Below are 17798 nucleotides of genomic sequence, written 5' to 3'. Positions count from 1 at the left end.
CTGACTCTAAAGATGGCTTTTCTTATGGCTATAACTTCTCTGAAAAGAATTGGGACATGCAGGCTCTGTCAATATCGCCATCCTGCTTAGACTTTGCCCCAGGCTTGGTGAAAGTGATTTTGCATCCCCACCCTGACTACGGTTCCTTTCTCGACTGTACATCCTGTCACTCTTCAAACCTTCTGCCCTCCGCCGTTCACAACGCCGGATCAGGAGAGACTTCATAGACTGTGTCCAGTCCGTGCTCTTCAGGCCTACGTCCACCGCACTAGCCAGTGGCGTAAGTCAGAGCAGTTGTTTGTTTGCCATGGGGGCCGTAACAGAGGTTCTGCCGCCACCAAACAAACAATTGGGTCAGGGATGCTATTGCTCTTGCCTATGAGGCGCGCGGTCAAGCTTCGCCTATAGGGTTAAGGGCTCACTCCACCAGGGGAGTCCCCTGTTGAATTACAAATTTAAGAAAGTACATTGCATTTAGCATTTTAGGTAAAAATGATGATATCGGATGAATTAGTCTGCTACACAAATCTTCCAGACCTGTTTTACTGATTTTCAGAGGCTCTAGCAAGAGTCTCCTTTCCTGCCAGACCTGTTTTCTCTATTGTGTTTTAAATGAGTCAGATCACTGAGATCCCACCTTTTCGGAGCCCAGACATTGCCCCTTTTGTCTTTAAAGGCTCTGGGATGGCTCTTGGAATTGGAGTTTCCTGGCTAGCATTAGCATGCAAATAGTTATGCTGATTCAATGGGACTGGTAGGGATTTCAAAGTAGGGTGTGCCCTTTACCTACACAACATATGCATTCCTTTGTTTGAATGTCTCCTCCTCAGCTGTATAACCACTCCCCCTGAAATGTAGATAAATTGCCTTATTTTGTACTGTTAAATCAGACTGTTTTCGGACGACCTGCAGCACAGAGAGTTCTCATTAAAAGAATCACTTCTGTCTTGATCCGACGTCTCCTGGTCTCTTCTTCAAGAAACAACTGAAGTTCACAACACCCCTCTTCTACTGCATTAGCAAGCGGTGCTCCTTCACAAAGTGTTTTTGATGCAGCAGGTCGGTCCTCTCCGCACACATTCATAAAATGTTATAGCTTGGATGCTCATGCCACTCCGGGCTCTCATGTCCTTGAGTCGACATCACAGGCTAATGCCTGAGGCTTCTTGCGTTCTTGTGCACACCTACACAACCGTAAGGGGTCCAGGCACCATCAAGCACGGCGGCGTGGGTTTTCTCGTTGCCATTTGCATAAGCTTATGCAGCATTGAGTGTAGCTTTTGAAAGGGAACACTTGGGGTTACTTGACTGTAACCCTGTTCCCTGATAAAGCGGAACGAGATGCTGCATTGCTAGGCCGTGCTGATGATGCTTCAGGACGGGTCTTCAAACAAAGAGATCTGTTGGCTCCAGCTGAAGCTCATCTATTTATAGCCTTGTGTAGCAGGTGCGCCCATGACGTCACCAGCCGAGGCTATAAATACCTCCGGGTCAATTTCATTGACGTGTTTTCACACCATTTTCACAGCTGGTTATATAAAAGACTTTTCTCATTTGCATAAGCTTATGCAGCATCTCGTTCCGCTTTATCAGGGAACAGGGTTACAGTCAAGTAACCCCAAGTGTTTTCTATGTGAATATATTGTAAAATGTAATTCATTCCTGTGATCAAAGCTGAATTTTTGTCTTCAGCATCACATGATCCTTCAGAAATCACTGTAATATGATGATTTGATGCTCAATAAACATTTATGATCATTATCAATGCTGAACACAGTTGTGTTGTTTCATATTCTTGCGGAAACAATAATGCATTTGTTTCAGGATTCTTTGATGAATTCAAAAGAACGGAATTTATTTGAAATAGAAATCTTTTGTAACATTATACATGTATTTACTGTCACTTTTGATCAATTTAATGTGACCTTGCTTAATAAAAGTATTACTTTCTTTAAAAAAGGCTTACTGACCCCAAACTTGGTGTTGTGTTATGCAAACACTTCCAATTAGATATAAATTTGTGCACAAACTTTATCTTATCTTAAGAGCCTTTTCACCATCACAGCTAATATGATTATGAGTAACTCAGACATATAACAGAGTAAAACAGTGCTGCTTACGCCATCAATGGATATATACGCCCGATCATGGACTCCATCTTCTTTTGGAGGGGACGACAGCGGGGTGGGCTTCAAACAGTTCACAGGTAACACAGTTTGATATAGCATGAAGCCAAATGCCTGACGAGATAATAAGACAAAGCAGTTCATAAAAAGCATTTGCATGAACACTGACTGAGACAAAGCAGAGGGAACATTTAAATAACTAACATTACTGAACAGAACTAAACATTCACTGAATAACCAAGAAGAGATGCGGGCATACTTGATTCATTTCGGTAAATGTTGGTGGGTAAAGAGTTTTTACAGGGCCAGAGAAAGATAACACATCCAAAGACTCCGACACGGTCTTGAGCTGCAAGGACAAAGAGATCATCCATACTTCATTGGTCATAATTCACTTAAAAACTGAAGTGCTATAATAGGCACAATACATTAAAGGGGTACTTCAGCGCTGGGAAGATGAATGTGAATTTATACTGGGTCATTTATGTAGTAGAAATGTGAAATTATTTTTGAATTTGATGCCTTCTAGACCAAGAAAAGACAGAAAATGTATTTTTGTCTCATGTAGATGAAAGACAACAACTCCCAGAATGCACTTGCTTCGCTGCCCTACGAAGCCACTCCAAAGCCACGGCTACTGGTTATCACTTGCCCACCATGACACCGCCCCCACCGTTATTTTGATTTTCATAGTAATACAATCATTTTGTTCAGTTACAGAACAGACACTACAATAAAAAACTGAACGTGTCTTTTCAATAAAGTGTGAGTTAGCGAGCCGAACGAAAGTCACGACACAAACGCAGAAGGAGTCAGATTTCATTCATCACGAGAGAAGAGCTGAGCGGAGCTGAGGTAAGCGCTGCAGTCATTCATGGCGCGTGTCCAGTCTGGCACGTTATCAGATCATGCCTATGGAAGCTTAACTTTCATAGGAATTCATTGAAAAGTTCATTCTGTGAGTGAGATCCCTCCCCTATGAGCGGGTTGAAAACATGCGGAACAGCTCCTTCTACTGGCTGTACTCTCTAGCCTCTGGCCAAAAAATCCTCCGATGCGCAAATATCGTCATCGGAGGATTTTTTTCCAGAAATAAAATGCATAATTCTCTCATCTCAGGGGGACATGAGGGGGGGGGGGGGGGGGGGGGGGTACGATAATTAGAATATACTACCGGGTTTCTACTGATACAAAGCTTAATGCTAAATCGCTGAAGTAACCCTTTAAGAGGACCTATTATGCTTTTCACATCTCCAACGTTCTTTAGAGTGTAATGTTGCTGTTTGAGCATGAAAAAAAGGTCTGTGAAGTTACAAAGCACAAAGTCAGGAGTTATTCTCTATATTCTCTCTCTGAAACACCGCCGGAAAAGGACACGTCAAAATATTCCTCATTTAAACAAAAAAGGGGCGAGACCTGGTTGGGTTGAGTTAGTAGTGTGTTAAACTTGCAGTTATGGTAAGGGGCGGGACATTTCCCAAACACGCTCCAAGTTGTTGACCAATCACAACACACTGGTCCAGCCGACCAATAAGAGCACATTGTGCTTTTCAGAAGGAGGGGCTTCATAGAGACAGGAACTAAACAGAGTGTTACTGACAGACTGAGATGAGCTGCAACAATTGAGAATATGGGCAAAATAATGAGTTTTTTTTTAACATTCAAGCATGAAAACCTATTCTAATAGAGCCCAAAAACAAAATCAAGACTTTGTTAAAGGGCATAATAAGTCCTCTTTAAATAAATTATAAATTTGAAATATAAATCAAATTACAACAGTAGGCTAAAAATTATTTACCTTCTTCATTTGCACTTGTCCATATGCAAATTTAGGTGTTGATGGAGGCAGACGTCCGTCTGGTATATCTTTATACTGTATCCAAAAAATAAAACCCCATTCAGATCGATTTGCATGATTACTGGCCATTGCATTTCTCCTTTGAAAATCCTAATTATTTAAAGAAATAGCAAAATTTTACCATTTTGATGACTTCTCTTATGGCGAAATACTTCTCTGTGAGGTCTCCAGCTTCTGTAAGTGGGGCGTCATAGTCGTAGCTGGTTGGCTGAGGAGCATAAGGAGTGTTGGCGCCTATAATGTGATGAAATCAGAGAAAAACATGAAACGAGACGCAATGTAACATTCTTAGCTGGTTGATGTAAAAATGTCCAAGACCTACCATTCCAAAAACCAAAGTTAGTTCCACCGATGAACATATATCTTGAAAGCAATAACAAAAATAGTAATAAATTATACAATTCTGAAATAAAATAAATCATTGCATTTCTTTCAACTCACATGTTGACATTGGCTCCTATTTCCAGTATTTCATTGAGGGTCTTGACGATAGCGGCTGTGTCCACGACAGAGTGATTCTTGCCCCAGTGGTCCAACCAGCCTGCGTAGAACTCAGAGTTCACCTGCAAAAAAACTGGCTTCAGTTCCATTCTCCAGAACACATTTCTACATGTTAGAATTGTGACACATAATGTAGTTCAGTGTAACTTTGCCATCCAGTGTCTTTATATTCATAACTGCCGATAGGAAAGATTACTGATACGTACCAAGGGTCCACATGGTTCTGCATGTCTCTGTGCTTCAAACGCAGCAGTTACATTTGAATCTGCACAAAAATACATAAACATACAGGTGCTGGTCATATAATTAGAATATCATCAAAAGGTTGATTTATTTCACTAATTCCATTCAAAAATTTAAACTTGTATATTATATTCATTCATTACACACAGACTGATATATTTCAAATGTTTATTTCCTTTAATTTTGATGATTATAACTGACAAATAAGGAAAATCCCAAATTCAGTATCTCAGAAAATTAGAATATTACTTAAGACCAATACAAAAAGAAAAACTGAAACTATGTTATTCCAACTGAAAAGTATGAACATGAAAAGTATGAGCATGTACAGCACTCAATACTTAGTTGGGGCTCCTTTTGCCCGAATTGACTGTTCGCAAAGACCCGCCCCCTTTAGTTACTGTTGCTATGTATATATAGGCCTATAAAATTAACCCTCATAGTAGGAGTGACTACGTTACACACCACTGCTGAAATACACTCTGCTGAAATGGCAGGTGTTAATGTCAAGCCCTGTATATAACACATATATGCATATGCGGCATCACATAAAGGTGATATATAGGCTGTGCAGACCTGGGCCGAAGTCAACAGTGGCATAGATGCCCTGGAAGGATCCGCACTTGAGATAATCCACGCCTGCTCCATCAGTGGTGAAGAGGACCGCCTCATCTCCCAGATGACACCGGAACAGCTGTCTGAGATGCCCCATGTAATTAAAATCACAGGCAAAGTAACTGCCGTATTCATTCTCTACCTGCGTATGAAAGCAATAAATTCATAAATGTAAGATGTAATTCAAAATTAAATGTTTATACATATAACACATATTTACATACTTGTTTGTCCTTAAAAGGGTGAAAATATACAAACAAACATAAATAATTTATAACATTTTATACATAGGGTCATATATGTATGGTATACAGGATTTTTATGTTTAAAATCCTAAATAATTGTCCCACTTTTCATCAGTTACACCAATCAGATCATAAGCAGACATTTTATGAACTGGTAACATAAGTTGGAAAAGAACTGAAATATGATTGAGGGAAAATACTCGTTCAAACGGAAATTTCAGTGTTCAGTGCCATGAGTTTAGCATTAAGGCAGGCTGAAATATATATATATATATATATATATATATATATATATATATATATATATATATATATATATATATATATATATATATATATATATATATATATATATATATATATATATATATATATACATACATACATTTTTTTTTTTTTTTTTTTCTGCAGATTTTTACCTGCGTGATTGTTATATAACTGTCTTACTTGCACAGTAATGATTGGTCCGCCGTTCTGGTACAGGTTACTTTTTATGATGGGCAACAACTGCCCCATCCACTTATCCACTGCTGCAAGGTAATCTAGAGCAACATAAAGAACTCCACTGGAGCTTACAAGATACACATTTCACTCATTCAACTGAATCTTTTCCAGTCTAAGGTAAATCCATAACTCATGTTATTACCTGGATCAGATGATCGCAGCACAATGTCTTTCTTTTTCAACAGCCAGGCAGGCAAACCCCCCTAAAACAAGAAACATTGAGCCTTTTGAACATTTACATACCATCACATATTCTGATTCTTTTAAAATTATTTTCACTATACACAACTGTACAGTATAATACATTAAAACAAATGTATTAAATAAAATAAAATAAAATACTATATTTAGTAATTACTGATTTTATCCACAAGTTTCCAACACCCCATGAAGCCTTGCGTCAAAAGTGGGAGCGTCTTCCGGTTCGAAGTAAACAAGCGGGACTTTATGCATTTCCATCGTAGTTTATGTGCACGTTTTCGTATCGGATAGAACATTTATCCGACTCAAACGAGCTCATGCTTTTTTAATGCGCATTTATAGAATTCATGCGCATCTTGCCGTTTCCATTCAGCATTTTTTGATGCGATATCCCAAAATGCGCTTCACTCCTGTTCGTGGGCCCATATAATCTTAGTGAAAGTGGTAAACAGATTTGGCTTGCTGTCTGCTATAGAGGGGCTCGGAGAGGATATTCTACCCGAGCTCCGATTGCCCCCCTATAACAGGCGAAATTGTACAAAAGGAGGAGCAGGGGAGGAGGGATGCTGCAGGAACTAAAAATGGGAAGAGGAAAGCTGCTGGTTTTATACCTTGGTATTAATTGGAAGATTAGATGGGCGTACTCCTCCCGAAATTACGTTTAATAACTTCACTTCACGAGTTCGTGTGCCCATATAATCTTAGTGAAAGTGGTAAACAGACTTGGCTTGCTGTCTGCTATAGAGGGGCTCGGAGAGGATATTCTACCCGAGCTCCGATTGCCCGCCAAAAACATAAATGCAGAATCAGACAGCAAGCGAGAATTCTGGGATTTAAACTGATTACTTAAGGAATTTGCATAATTATTTAAATAGTCTATAAGACCCCCCAAAAATGGAGAACAGAAGGAATGGGAGACTGGACTGCAGCAGCAGTATTGAGGTTGGCAGGTCACTGCTGTGGCGGTTTTAAAACAGGTGAGGTGCTGCGGTGGAAGCATGGATTGAGTGGGGCACTGCAGCAGCAGTATCAAATTGGTGGAGAACTGCAGTAGTAGTATCAACTGGCAGAGCACTGCAGCGGCAGAATCAGACGGAGCAGTACGGGAGCAGCATCAAATTGGCGGAGCACTGCAGCAGCAGCATCAAATTGGTGGAGAACTGCAGCGGCAGTATCAACTGGCAGAGCAATGCAGCGGCAGAATCAGACGGAGCAGTGCAGCATCAAAATGGCAGAGCACTGCAGCAGCAGCAGCAGCATCAAATTGCCGGAGCACTGCAGTGGCAAAATCAGGCGTAGCAATGCGGCAGCAGCATCAAATTGGCGGAGCACTGCAGCGGAGGCATCAAAATACAGAGCACTGCAGCGGCAGTATCAGGCGAAGCACTGCAGCGGCAGCATCAAATTGGCAGAGCACTGCAGCGGCAGCATCAGGCGTAGCAGTGCGTCAGCAGCAGCATCAAATTGGCGGAGCACTGCAGCAGAGGCATCAAATTGGCAGAGCGCGGCAGCATCAAATTGGCAGAGCACTGCAGCGGCAGCATCAGGTGTAGCAGTGCATCAGCAGCAGCATCAAATTGGCGGAGCACTGCAGCGGAGGCATCAAATTGGCAGAGCGCGGCAGCATCAAATTGGCAGAGCACTGCAGCGGCAGCATCAAATTGGCGGAGCACTGCAGCGGAGGCATCAAAATGGCAGAGCACTGCAGCGGCAGTATCAGGCGAAGCACTGCAGCGGCAGCATCAAATTGGCAGAGCACTGCAGCGGCAGCATCAGGCGTAGCAGTGCGTCAGCAGCAGCATCAAATTGGCGGAGCACTGCAGCAGAGGCATCAAATTGGCAGAGCGCGGCAGCATCAAATTGGCAGAGCACTGCAGCGGCAGCATCAGGTGTAGCAGTGCGTCAGCAGCAGCATCAAATTGGCGGAGCACTGCAGCGGAGGCATCAAATTGGCAGAGCGCGGCAGCATCAAATTGGCAGAGCACTGCAGCGGCAGCATCAAATTGGTGGAGCACTGCAGCGGAGGCATCAAAATGGCAGAGCACTGCAGCGGCAGTATCAGGCGGAGTACTGCAGCGGAGGCATCAAAATAGCAGAGCATTGCAGCGGCAGGATCAAATTTGGCGGAGCACTGCAGTGGCAGTATCAAATTGGCGGAGCACTGCAGCATCAAGCGAAACCCTGCAGCATCAAGCGAAGCATTGCAGCATCAAGCAAAGGACTGCAGCGGCGGTATCAATTGGCGGAGCACTGCAGCGGCGGTATCAATTGGCGGAGCACTGCAGCGGCGGTATCAATTGGCGGTCACTGCAGCGGCAGTATCAAGTAAAGCCAAACACTGCAGCGGCAGTCTCAAAATTGGCAGGGAACTGCAGCGGCAGTCTCAATTGGCGGGCACTGCAGCGGCAGTATCAAGTAAAGCCAAACACTGCAGCGGCAGTCTCAAATTGGCGGGGCACTGCAGCGGCAGTATCAAGTAAAGCCAACACTGCAGCGGCAGTCTCAAATTGGGGGGCACTGCAACAGCAGTATCAAGTAAAGCCAAACACTGCAGCGGCAGTCTCAAATTGGGGGGCACTGCAACAGCAGTATCAAGTAAAGCCAAACACTGCAGCGGCAGTCTCAAATTGGGGGGCACTGCAACAGCAGTATCAAGTAAAGCCAAACACTGCAGCGGCAGTCTCAAATTGGCGGGCACTGCAACAGCAGTATCAAGTAAAGCCAAACACTGCAGCGGCAGTCTCAAATTGGCGGACACTGCAGCAGCAGTATCAAGTAAAGCCAAACACTGCAGCGGCAGTCTCAAATTGGCGGGGCACTGCAGCGGCAGTATCAAGTAAAGCCAAACACTGCAGCGGCAGTCTCAAATTGGCGGGGCACTGCAGCGGCAGTATCAAGTGGAGCACGGCAGCATCAGGCGGAGCACGGCAGCATCAAGCGGAGCACGGCAGCATCAGGCGGAGCACGGCAGCATTGAGTGAAGTACGGCAGCATCAAACGGAGCACGGCAACATCAAGTGAAGTACGGCAGCATCAAGCGAAGTATGGCAGCATCAAGTGAAGTACGGCAGCATCAAGTGAAGTACGGCAGCGGCGATATCAAGTAAAGTGGAACCCTGCAGCGGCAGTATCAAATTGGCGGAGCCCTGCAGCATCAAGAAGCACAACACTGCAGCAGCGGTATCAAATTGGTGTAGAACTGCAGCGGCAGTATCAAGTTTAGCAAAACACTGCTGCAGCTGCATCGTTTGCGACCGTTTGCGGAGACAGCCTCACGCTTGGGTCTGTGCCGATAGCAGAGGAGAAATTAATGAGAGGGGGGAAGGGGGGGCAAGACCGTTTGCGGAGGCAGCCTCACGCTTGGGTCTGTGCCTATAGCAGAGGAGAAATTAATGAGAGGGGGGAAGGGGGGGCAAGACCGTTTGCGGAGGCAGCCTCACGCTTGGGTCTGTGCCGATAGCAGAGGAGAAATTAATGAGAGGGGGGAAGGGGGGGCAAGACCGTTTGCGGAGGCAGCCTCACGCTTGGGTCTGTGCCGATAGCAGAGGAGAAATTAAAGGGAGGGGGGAAGGGAAGACCGTTTGCGGAGGCAGCCTCACGCTTGGGTCTGCTCCGATAGCGGAGGAGAGAGGAATGGAAGAGAGGGGGTAGGGGGGAAATAGTGACATTTGCACAGGTAGCCTCAAATTTGTATTTATTCCATGGCTAGATGGATTTAACTGGGGATGAAAGACAGGAGGAACATAAATGTTAGAAGCGTGGGCAGGAGAAGCTGTGATAGACTCACCTGTGGCACGAGGAAAGGTAACAGTCACAGTCGAAGAGACCGCGAAACTATCGCGGGCGACCGCGGAACTAATGTTTGCGGCCGCGATAGACTGCCGGCCAGAATGAGCGGCGGACGAGAAAAACTAGGACGGCGGCGGCGGTTGCGGCTGCCGGCTGAAACTGAGGCGGTCCGTATGGATCGTGCAGTTGCTTGCGTTGATGTTTGCGTGGTGCTGGGAGGACGCTGAATGCGGCGTGAGAGTTTGTTGAGAGCGCACGAGCAGATCGTGAAGTTGCGCTTTTGAATTCCTCTGGGAGAAATGGATACCCGCGTTGGATAACGCTTGCATGAGCGCGTTGACGGACCATTTCTCAACAGAAGGTACGGAAGGGCTTGCTGCTGAAGAGGATGACAATGATATTGATGATGAAGGCCTCGATGCATCACTACGAGGATCAACCGAGCCCCGTGATGATCTAGATGGAGGAGGAGAGAGGTCTTCTTGAGCGAGGTGTTTTGTGCTGGGCTGTGGTGGAGCGGAGAGACCGCGACCTGGGCGATCAACAGGTGAAAATGAGCAGCGAAGTCAGTCATGCTGCAGGAACTAAAAATGGGAAGAGGTAAGCTGCTGGTTTTATACCTTGGTATTAATTGGAAGATTAGATGGGCGTACTCCTCCCGAAATTACGTTTAATAACTTCACATAAAAATAGGTGGATGGAAACATAGCTTACTGACATTCAACAGTTGACAGTCAAGCTATCCAGATTTGCCAACAATGTGGGAACACAACCTCAACAAACTTTCAAAAGGGTGAAACAACAGTACCTTTACCCTCCACGGTTGGCTGGGAGGATGACATGAAGAAGTGGCCTCGTATCACGAACAGTAGCATTTTTAGCTGTTTTCTAGATGCAGTAGCGTGTGATGGTAAGGCGATGAGCAATTTGAAAAGCTCAGAGGCGTAACAGTATCAGTCGGAAACGATCTAAAAGCGGACACTGAGCCGAGCCTGAGCCTACACGTATCCCATCACAAGGCATGGGTGCATCAGTGAAAGGTGAAGTACAGACAGTGGGTTGTTCATGTATTAGGGCCAGGACGCTGTTGTAGTCATGCAGCAGCTTTTGTGGAAGGTCAGTAAGGACAATTAAGGGCACGGAAATTGCTTTGTTTATTGTACTGTGATATTATGACTTAACTAATAAATGGACTAAACTGAAATGTTTAGTGTGTGTCATTCATGTTGCAAATGTTTCTTCACAGTAACCTTTACTTAACCCTTGTGGCATCATCTGATAAAATAAATAGTAATAATTATAATTTTGAAACCTTGCCAATGATCCTAAAAACACTTAGCCTCTTCACTAACTAGCACACAAAATACCATTGGTATACTACTTCCGCCGCCTCAATGGAAGTTGTACCCGGAAACAGGTGGATAGGACACACATAAAAAATCATACAAATTAGATCAGGGGGTTTCAAATTTTAGATACCACACCTAAATGTAGACCCATCCCAAAAAAGAGCTATATATTTTCATGTATTTTAAACACAAATTTTATACTATACATTTTTTTTTTATAAATATCTGGTTTCTGTTCCATTACATTATATTTTTTTCGACTCACTATAATATTGTGCTGTAAAAATATTAAAACAAATATTAATATTTATTTTAAAATTTTTATTGGTTATTATTTATTTATTAATATCAAATTTTTACATTTATTTTAAAGGTGCACTATGTAAAATTTTTGCAGTAAAATATCCAAAAACCACTAGGCCAGTGTTATATATTTTGTTCAGTTGAGTACTTACAATATCTCTACTATTTTTAAATTGTGAGAAAATTGCTCTTTTAACCAAGGAACCGGGACGTGTGAGGGAGTCGCCTGTCAATGGCGTCATATCCGCGTTACCCTTAGTTTCCGGTGTTATTTAGCAGAAACGCTTTACTCTCACTGCAGTGTGAACAAGTGTCATAGCAGCCGCCGAGAGAACGCACAGAGTAACGTCATAACATCACTTTCAACACACTCAGATGTATCTAATATGATAAACAGAGCTGCGTTACCTCATAACTCATGACCGGAAAAGCGGAAATGGCGTCGGCGACTGTGTCATAATAAAATCATCTTATTAACAATCGCTCCAGCGGCCTTGCTCAGCTCCACAACACTCTGTCCTGCTCTGCTTCAACTACAGTAACGTAAATAATCGCATCCATGAACATGATTTCTGCCCGAGTTCTTTTCCACCGGCTGTGAAGTGAAGACCACATGTCCCAAGTTTCTGCGCTCAAACTTGGCGTCATCAAGATACACCTTTGTTTTGAATAGGCGACCTCTAGCGGACGTAAAAGTTACATAGTGACCTTTAAATCAAAAGCATCAATTAATGTATTCATTTTTGTATTGTATATCCACAGACCCCCAGCACTCTCTCTAGTTTGAAAATCCCTGATTTAAATAAAATAAAATAAAGTGAAAAATGTATTTAGATCTCTGTCTTTTCTCACCATATCCCACTCTGCACAGATGTAGGGGCCTGGTCTCATGATGACCAGCAGGCCGATGCCTTGGCACAGCTTCAGGAAGTGCTCTAGATCCCTATCTCCGCTGAAGTTATACTGACCAGGCACCGGCTCGTGGAAGTTCCATGGCACATACCTGTGAATGAACTCGGACATTAGGGAAATCTGAGTTGGGACGAGTGGAATACAGAATTAGAATAAAAATGGCTGAAGCAATTCCATTGATTAGTACATACATATTATAAAATCATTTCATACAGATTGTACTTGAAATGAGCAATCTGAACATACAGTGAGGAAAATAAGTATTTGAATACCCTGCTATTTTGAAAATTCTCCCACTTAGAAATCATGGAGGGGTCTGAAATTGCAGCTGTATCATACAAATAAATAGTTAAAAAAATCATACATTGTGATTTCTGGATTTTTTTTTTTAGATTATGTCTCTCACAGTGGACATGCACCTACGATGACAATTTCAGACCCCTCCATGATTTCTAAGTGGGAGAACTTGCAAAATAGCAGGGTGTTCAAATACTTATTTTCCTCACTGTAGCTCAAAAAGAATATTTACTATTGAATTTTCTGTGAGATTGTATTCATTTCCATGACTTTTCGACAGCGAGTTACACACAAACCACTAGCCACAGTGGCAAAACGACTAATACTTAATCATCGTCAGTTCCTCTTACGTCTGGATGGCGTTCAAACCAGCCATGTACATCTTGAGTAGCCTGTCCTTCCAATAGACTCTGGGGATCCGGCTGTAGTGGATGCTGCCCGAGATGTAGCGAAATGGCTCTCCATCTTTAAGGAAGCAGTTTCGATTGTAATCCACAGAAAAACTGGGTGTTGAAGCATACTACAAAAAGAAAAAGGATATGAAGCGCTTCTAAACAAGGAAATAATTTTTTAATGATTCATGCATTCATTCCAAACTGGCTTGGTTTTCCTACTTCTATGGAACACAAATATATTTTGCACTGTATGTCTAGGATGTTCATATTTTCTAGTTCATATTTTGTCTTGTGGCCAAATATTATTGATTGACTTCCTCCCCTTACAAAAAAATACTGCAGTTTTTTTGAAGTAATACTGCAGTTTTAGTTCATGTAGAAAAATGCAGTTTTTTGGACACGAAAAAACTGCAATATTGCAGTTCCCTTTCGAGAGGTCTCTCGTATTGCGTATGGGAAAAACTCCTTTTCTCGAGAATATGAAGCAAAGCCTTTATTCTATAAAGTGTCTATGTAAAACGCAGTGCCGCTGCACAGCCGATAGACCAGCGCGAGCTGCGCGCTGATTGGCTGTGCAGTGGGAACTGCATGAACCTATGGCGAGGCGGCAGAGAGAGCGAACCAATAGGGGTCGCTAGAATTCCCGCCGAACAAGGTCTCTAGAATTAGCATATCTGAGGCTATAAAAGACCGTTTTTTGCCATAGGAAATCAGATTTAATCTCCTTCAACGATACCTTCGTTGACCAGTAGGTGATGAAGAAGAGGGGGAGGACAGCCTTTCACTGGCTGCATCTGGCAGCGAGTGGTCAGACTCTGTCTCGGAGCCCACTTCGACGCAGACTGCCACTAACGGCAGCTTTGACTCGGAGATGGTCCGGGTGCTCACTAAGGCCGTGGAGGACCTCGGGCTCGAGTGGTCCCACCCAACTGAAGCACCACGGAGTAGGCTGGACGAGTGGTATCTTCAAAGTCGTCGCCTTTCCTCTCCTCAAAAGCCCGCCCCCTTCTTCCCGGAGGTTCACGACGAGATGACGAAGGCTTGGAAAGCCCGCTACTCGTCGCGTGCTAAGTCCGCGTTTTCTCCTCTGTTGACGCCGCTAAGGAAAAAGGATACGAGGGTTTTCATCCCCTCAAAGTGGTCGCTGCGCACCTCTGTCCGCCCTCCTCCAGAGGATGGCAGACCAGGGCTCAACACCCCTCCAAACCATGTCGCTCCACCTCAGCTTTCGCCAGTCGAGCATACGCCTCCGCTGGCCAAGCTGCTTCAGCGCTCCACACCATGGCTGTCCTTCAAGTGTATCAGGCCAAACTTCTCCGCTCTCTGGACGAGTCTGTTCCTGATTCTGATATCTTGAGGGACCTGCGCAGCGCCACTGATTTAGCCCTACGCGCAACCAAGTCTAACGCGCAGGCTATCCTCCCACCCCCCACACAGCTCACACGCTGTCCTGTGCCAAAAATGTAATGCGCGTGCCCACTACACAGTGCATGCCGCCAAACATAAACACTATCCCCACAGTGTTGCAAGCACAAAACAAACGGGTTACTGGGTCCCTATCACTAAGCTGCCCGCCCCCGATTCAAATTCAACTCCTGGCTTCACGGGCCCAGGCCTGGCAGGCCATCCCCGGTATATCAGATTGGGTGTTGAACATAATAAAACGAGGTTACTCACTACAGTTCGCTCGCAGACCCCCGCACTTTCGCGCCGAGGTCGAGACCTCAGTGAAAGGCAGCGTGAGTCACGTGCTCCGCGCCGAGGTATCGAAACTGTTAGAGAAGGGAGCGGTGGAAACCGTGCACCCGACACAAAGCGAGTCTGGCTTTTACAGTCGTTACTTTCTCGTTCCAAAAAAGGATGGCGGCCTCCGGCCCATCCTAGACCTCAGACATCTGAACAAAGCGCTTATGACGCGCTCGTTCAAGATGCTGACAGTGAAACAAATCCTCGCGCACATTCGCCCGGGGGATTGGTTTTTCACGGTCGACCTGAAAGATGCATACTTTCACATTCAGATAGTGCCCCGTCACAGGCCATACTTGGGATTCGCCTTCGAGGGTCAGGCTTATCAATACACAGTCCTGCCATTCGGTTTATCCCTGGCACCCCGCACTTTTACGAAGTGCATGGACGCAGCCATAGCCCCGCTGAGGCTGAAAGGCATTCGGATACTCAACTACCTCGACGATTGGCTCGTCATAGCCCAATCAGGGGCACAGTTGATGATACACAAGTCCTGGCTCCTCAACCATCTAGAATGTTTGGGCCTCAGGATCAATATCGCCAATAGTTCAATGTCTCCCACCCAGAATATATCTTTTCTGGGTACAGTCATAGACTCAATACAGATGAGGGCGCGGTCAAAGCTCTGGCTCCTTGGAAGGCGACCACCTGGTATCAAACTGGTGTTATGATGGGTACAGTTACGAAGCGGAAAGTGGTCTCGACAGACGCGTCCAACCTAGGTTGGGGCGCCCTACACGAGGGCAAGCCAGTCTCTGGCCATTGGGCAATTACAGAGAAAAGGCTACACATAAACTGTCTAGAGATGAAAGCGGTCATCCTATCGCTGAAAGCTTTCCTTCCATACATAAAGGGTCATCATGTCTTGGTCCGAACGGACAACATGTCAGTGGTATCCTATATAAATCGCCAGGGCAGGCTGAAATCACGCTCCCTACATTCCATGGCAAATCACCTCCTTTTATGGGCAGAGCACTTCCTGAGCTCCCTGAGGGCGGCTCACGTGCCAGGTATCCTGAATCAGGGTCCATATATGTTATCCAGAGGCGGTATTCCCCCCCGGGGAGTGGTCTCTTCACCCGCAAACGATTCAGTTGATATGGAGCACCTTCGGCGAAGCGAAAGTAGACCTTTTCGCCTCAGAAGACAATGCTCACTGCCCAATATTTTTCTCCAAACCTAGAGATGCGCAGGCCCATGTCTGGCCCAGTCTCCCTCTGTATGCTTTTCCTCCGATCGCGATGTTGCCGCAGGCCATCAAAAAGATCAGGGAAACCAATTCCACAGTGCTCTTAATAGCCTCGTTGTGGAAGAATCAAATATGGGTCTCCGAACTGACTCTCATGTCAGACACAGCCCCATGGCCGATTCCGCTGAGGAAAGACCTCCTCACGCAGGCGAAGAGGAAAATTTGGCATCCCCACCCCGAACTGTGGGCTCTCCACGTTTGGCCCATCAACCAATACCCATGAACCTTTCTGAAAGAGTTCTAAATACTATTTTTGAAGCTAGAGCACCCACAACCAGGCGGCTCTATGCACTGAAATGGTCGGTATTCTCTAACTGGTGTACAGCACGAAACCTTGACGCACGCTCGTGCGAGGTGGCAGAAGTGCTCGCCTTCCTTCAAGAGCTAATGGACGCGGGTCGTTCCCCCTCCACGCTCAAAGTGTACGTTGCCGCCATAGCAGCTTATCACGCTCAGGTCGCGGGACAATCACTGGGGAAAAGCGAACTTATAGTACGCTTTCTTAAAGGGGCCAGAAGGCTGAACCCGCCTCACCCCCCCTCAGTCCCTATATGGGACCTTGCCACAGTGTTAGAAGCTATGAAGGGCTCTACCTTTGAACCGCTTCAGTCTGTGAGCCTAAAGCACCGCTCACTGAAAACCGCTTTTCTGCTGGCACTTGCTTCAGTCAAGCGAGTGGGCGATTTACACGCACTCTCCGCGAGTGCTTCCTGTCTTGAGTTTGGGCCTAACGACTCCAGGGTCGTCCTCAAACCTAGACATGGTTATGTTCCTAAAGTGCTTTCTACTCCCTTTAGGGCACAGGTCATTTCTCTTTTAGCCCTGCCCGCGTCGCAAGACGAAAAGGACGCGAATTTGCTCTGCCCAGTTAGAGCGCTGAGACTGTATATAGAGCGCTCCGCCCCTTTCAGGCAAACGGAACAGCTCTTTGTGTGCTTCGGTGGCCGCACTAAAGCCTATGCTGTCACGAAGCAGAGACTGTCACACTGGATAGTGGACGCCATCTCTATGGCTTATAAGTCTAAAGACCTAACTTGCCCTATAGGCATTAAAGCCCATTCTACCAGAGGCATGGCCTCGTCATGGGCATGGTCACGTGGCATACCGCTAGAAGATATCTGTGCGGCGGCAGGCTGGGCCTCTCCGTCCACTTTTATCAGATTTTATAAACTGGAAGTCCCCACTTTACAAGCTGGGATTATCTCCATTTAATAGGTATTGCCTATCATTATTAACTAGACCCGATGTGTCTGGTCTCCCTGTTATTCATACATGATAAGTTCTCACAAGCATGTTGGAACTTTCATAGCATGTGTTACACTATATATCTATAAGGCCCGACTATGTCCGGTCATAATTCTATATCATATGGCCCGATTCTATCCGGCCTATATACTCTTTATGTCCTCTCAAGAGACCCACTTTGTTGGTCTCCTGTGACTCACTGTTACCCATCTTACGTGCC

At 45.2% G+C, this 17798-nt stretch overlaps 1 protein-coding gene across 1 annotated transcript in view; it reads right to left on the bottom strand.

The window, feature by feature from the left end:
* Nucleotides 1–17798, bottom strand: part of LOC307123553 (beta-galactosidase-like) — a 37230-nt gene that overhangs the window by 3071 nt on the left and 16361 nt on the right. Inside the window, exons 2-13 of the mRNA XM_079812112.1 lie at nt 13294–13463; nt 12587–12737; nt 6235–6295; nt 6036–6130; nt 5305–5485; nt 4692–4750; nt 4426–4547; nt 4307–4347; nt 4106–4218; nt 3925–3999; nt 2386–2475; nt 2121–2240 (exon numbers count right to left, since the gene is read on the bottom strand). Of these exons, the coding sequence (XP_079668238.1) occupies nt 2121–2240; nt 2386–2475; nt 3925–3999; nt 4106–4218; nt 4307–4347; nt 4426–4547; nt 4692–4750; nt 5305–5485; nt 6036–6130; nt 6235–6295; nt 12587–12737; nt 13294–13463 (1278 nt within the window). The remainder of the gene's footprint in view (nt 1–2120; nt 2241–2385; nt 2476–3924; nt 4000–4105; nt 4219–4306; nt 4348–4425; nt 4548–4691; nt 4751–5304; nt 5486–6035; nt 6131–6234; nt 6296–12586; nt 12738–13293; nt 13464–17798) is intronic.

This window comes from Gobio gobio (genome assembly GCF_949357685.1).
Source record: "Gobio gobio genome assembly, chromosome: 3".
Taxonomy (NCBI): domain Eukaryota; kingdom Metazoa; phylum Chordata; class Actinopteri; order Cypriniformes; family Gobionidae; genus Gobio; species Gobio gobio.
This window is presented reverse-complemented; position numbering and strand designations above follow the sequence as displayed.